Source organism: Frankliniella occidentalis, unplaced genomic scaffold, assembly GCF_000697945.3.
Source record: "Frankliniella occidentalis isolate FOCC.00 unplaced genomic scaffold, Focc_3.1 Scaffold76, whole genome shotgun sequence".
In the NCBI taxonomy this organism is placed as follows: Eukaryota; Metazoa; Arthropoda; class Insecta; order Thysanoptera; family Thripidae; genus Frankliniella; species Frankliniella occidentalis.
Genome location: NW_026267206.1, coordinates 368,579 through 370,685, shown reverse-complemented (window position 1 = coordinate 370,685; position 2,107 = coordinate 368,579). Strand labels below are relative to the sequence as shown.

General features: G+C 58.8%; 1 protein-coding gene across 1 annotated transcript in view; it reads left to right on the top strand.

Annotated features, from left to right (window-relative positions):
- The window catches only part of LOC113204179 (uncharacterized), a 194,435-nt gene that overhangs the window by 166,411 nt on the left and 25,917 nt on the right, over positions 1-2,107 (top strand). Inside the window, 3 exon segments of the mRNA XM_052268795.1 lie at positions 1-520; positions 608-1,576; positions 1,687-2,100. The exon segment at positions 1-520 is cut by the window's left edge and continues 49 nt beyond it. Of these exon segments, the coding sequence (XP_052124755.1) occupies positions 1-520; positions 608-1,576; positions 1,687-2,100 (1,903 nt within the window).

Genomic DNA, 2,107 nt, shown 5'->3' with positions numbered 1-2,107 from the left:
CAGGGTGACCCGTACCGCGGCTGTCGCCCGGAGTGCATCATGAGCTCTGAGTGCCCAAGGAACAAGGCCTGCATGCGATTCAAGTGCGGCGACCCGTGCCCAGGCACTTGCGGCCAGGGGGCACTGTGCGAGGTCATCAACCACGTGCCAACTTGCACATGTCCGGCGGGTACCGAGGGCAGCCCCTTCGTGTCGTGCCGCCCCGTGCCGCAGGAGCCCGTCTATGTAAACCCGTGCGTCCCGTCGCCCTGTGGACCCAACAGCCAATGCAGGGAGATCAACCAACAGGCTGTCTGTTCGTGCGTCCCTGGTTTCATTGGCAGTCCGCCATCGTGCCGCCCAGAGTGCGTAGTGAGCTCCGAGTGCCCGCTGACGCAGGCCTGTAGTAACCAGAAGTGCAGAGACCCGTGCCCTGGAACGTGCGGAATTGGAGCCAAATGCACTGTCGTAAACCACAATCCGATCTGCTCATGCCCTTCGAGGTACACGGGTGACCCATTCATCCGCTGTCAGCAAATTTGTAAGTAGCTACCTCTCTGAGGTTTTTTTGTTACAATGTAAATGCCCACTTCGTATGGGTTGTATCTAACTTTTGGTTCAATTGCAGTGGAAGAGCCTGTCGTTGTGCAGTCTGAGCCCTGCCGTCCCTCGCCGTGCGGACCGAACGCTGAGTGCCGTGTCGCGGGTGATCAGCCCTCGTGCTCATGTCACCCGGGCTACATTGGTGCGCCCCCGAACTGCCGTCCGGAGTGTGTAAGCAACAGTGAGTGCGCCTCCCATCTGGCGTGTATTAACCAGAAGTGCCGCGACCCGTGCCCTGGAACGTGTGGACAGAATGCCGAGTGCAGGGTCGTGAGCCACTCAGCCAGATGCTTGTGTGTGCCCGGATACACGGGCGATCCATTCGTCCAGTGCAACATCATCCAGCAAGCCCCGGTGCAGGAATACATCAACCCCTGTCAGCCATCACCTTGCGGGGCCAACGCCATCTGCCGAGAACAGAACGGAGCAGGCTCCTGTACCTGTCTGCCGGAGTACATCGGCAACCCGTACGAGGGATGCAGACCAGAGTGCACTATCAACGCCGACTGCCCGTCCAACAGAGCCTGTATCCGGAACAAGTGCCAAGACCCTTGTCCAGGCACATGTGGCCAGAACGCGGACTGCCAGGTGGTGAACCACTTGCCGCAGTGTACATGCTGGCCGGGTTACACTGGAGATCCGTTCCGCTTCTGCAATAATATACCACCTCAACCTGTAGAGGCAGATCCGCCACCGAGAAACCCGTGCTACCCATCGCCGTGCGGGCCGAACAGTCAGTGCAGAGAAGTGAACGGACAGGGTGTCTGCTCATGTCTACCTACGTACATTGGAACTCCTCCAGGATGCCGGCCGGAGTGCACCGTCAGTTCAGAGTGCCCTCAGGACAAGGCTTGCATCAACCAGAAGTGTACAAATCCGTGTCCCGGGCCCTGTGCTCAGAACGCGAGATGCGATGTTCGAAACCACAGCCCCATCTGCAGCTGCAGAGCTGGCTTCACTGGAGATCCATTTACGCGATGCTTCCCTATACCGCGTAAGTAGCAAATGCCGATTTCTTTTCAACGCATTATCCCAGTCAATTTTTACTGTCCTAGACGAGATTTGGTCGATTTGATCTATGTTAATCTTGTCATTTTCCCGCAGCACCACCTCCCATAATTGAGTCTTCGCCTGTGTACGTAGACCCATGCGTCCCATCTCCGTGTGGAGCTAACGCAGAATGCAGGCGGGTGGGCGACTCCCCGTCGTGCTCGTGCCGACCCGGTTACTTCGGCTCGCCGCCCAACTGCAGGCCGGAGTGCACCATCAACGCCGAGTGCGCCAGCAACCTGGCCTGTATGCAGCTCAAGTGTAGGGACCCGTGCCCAGGCTCCTGTGGTGCGAACGCGCACTGCAGCGTCATCAACCACACGCCGACGTGCACCTGCCCAGACGGATACACTGGTGATCCTTTCACGAACTGCTTCCCGAGACCTCCGCCTCAGGCCGAGCCGATCGAGACAGACCCATGCAATCCTTCGCCGTGCGGTCCCAACGCTCAATGCCGCGATGGAATCTGCACCTG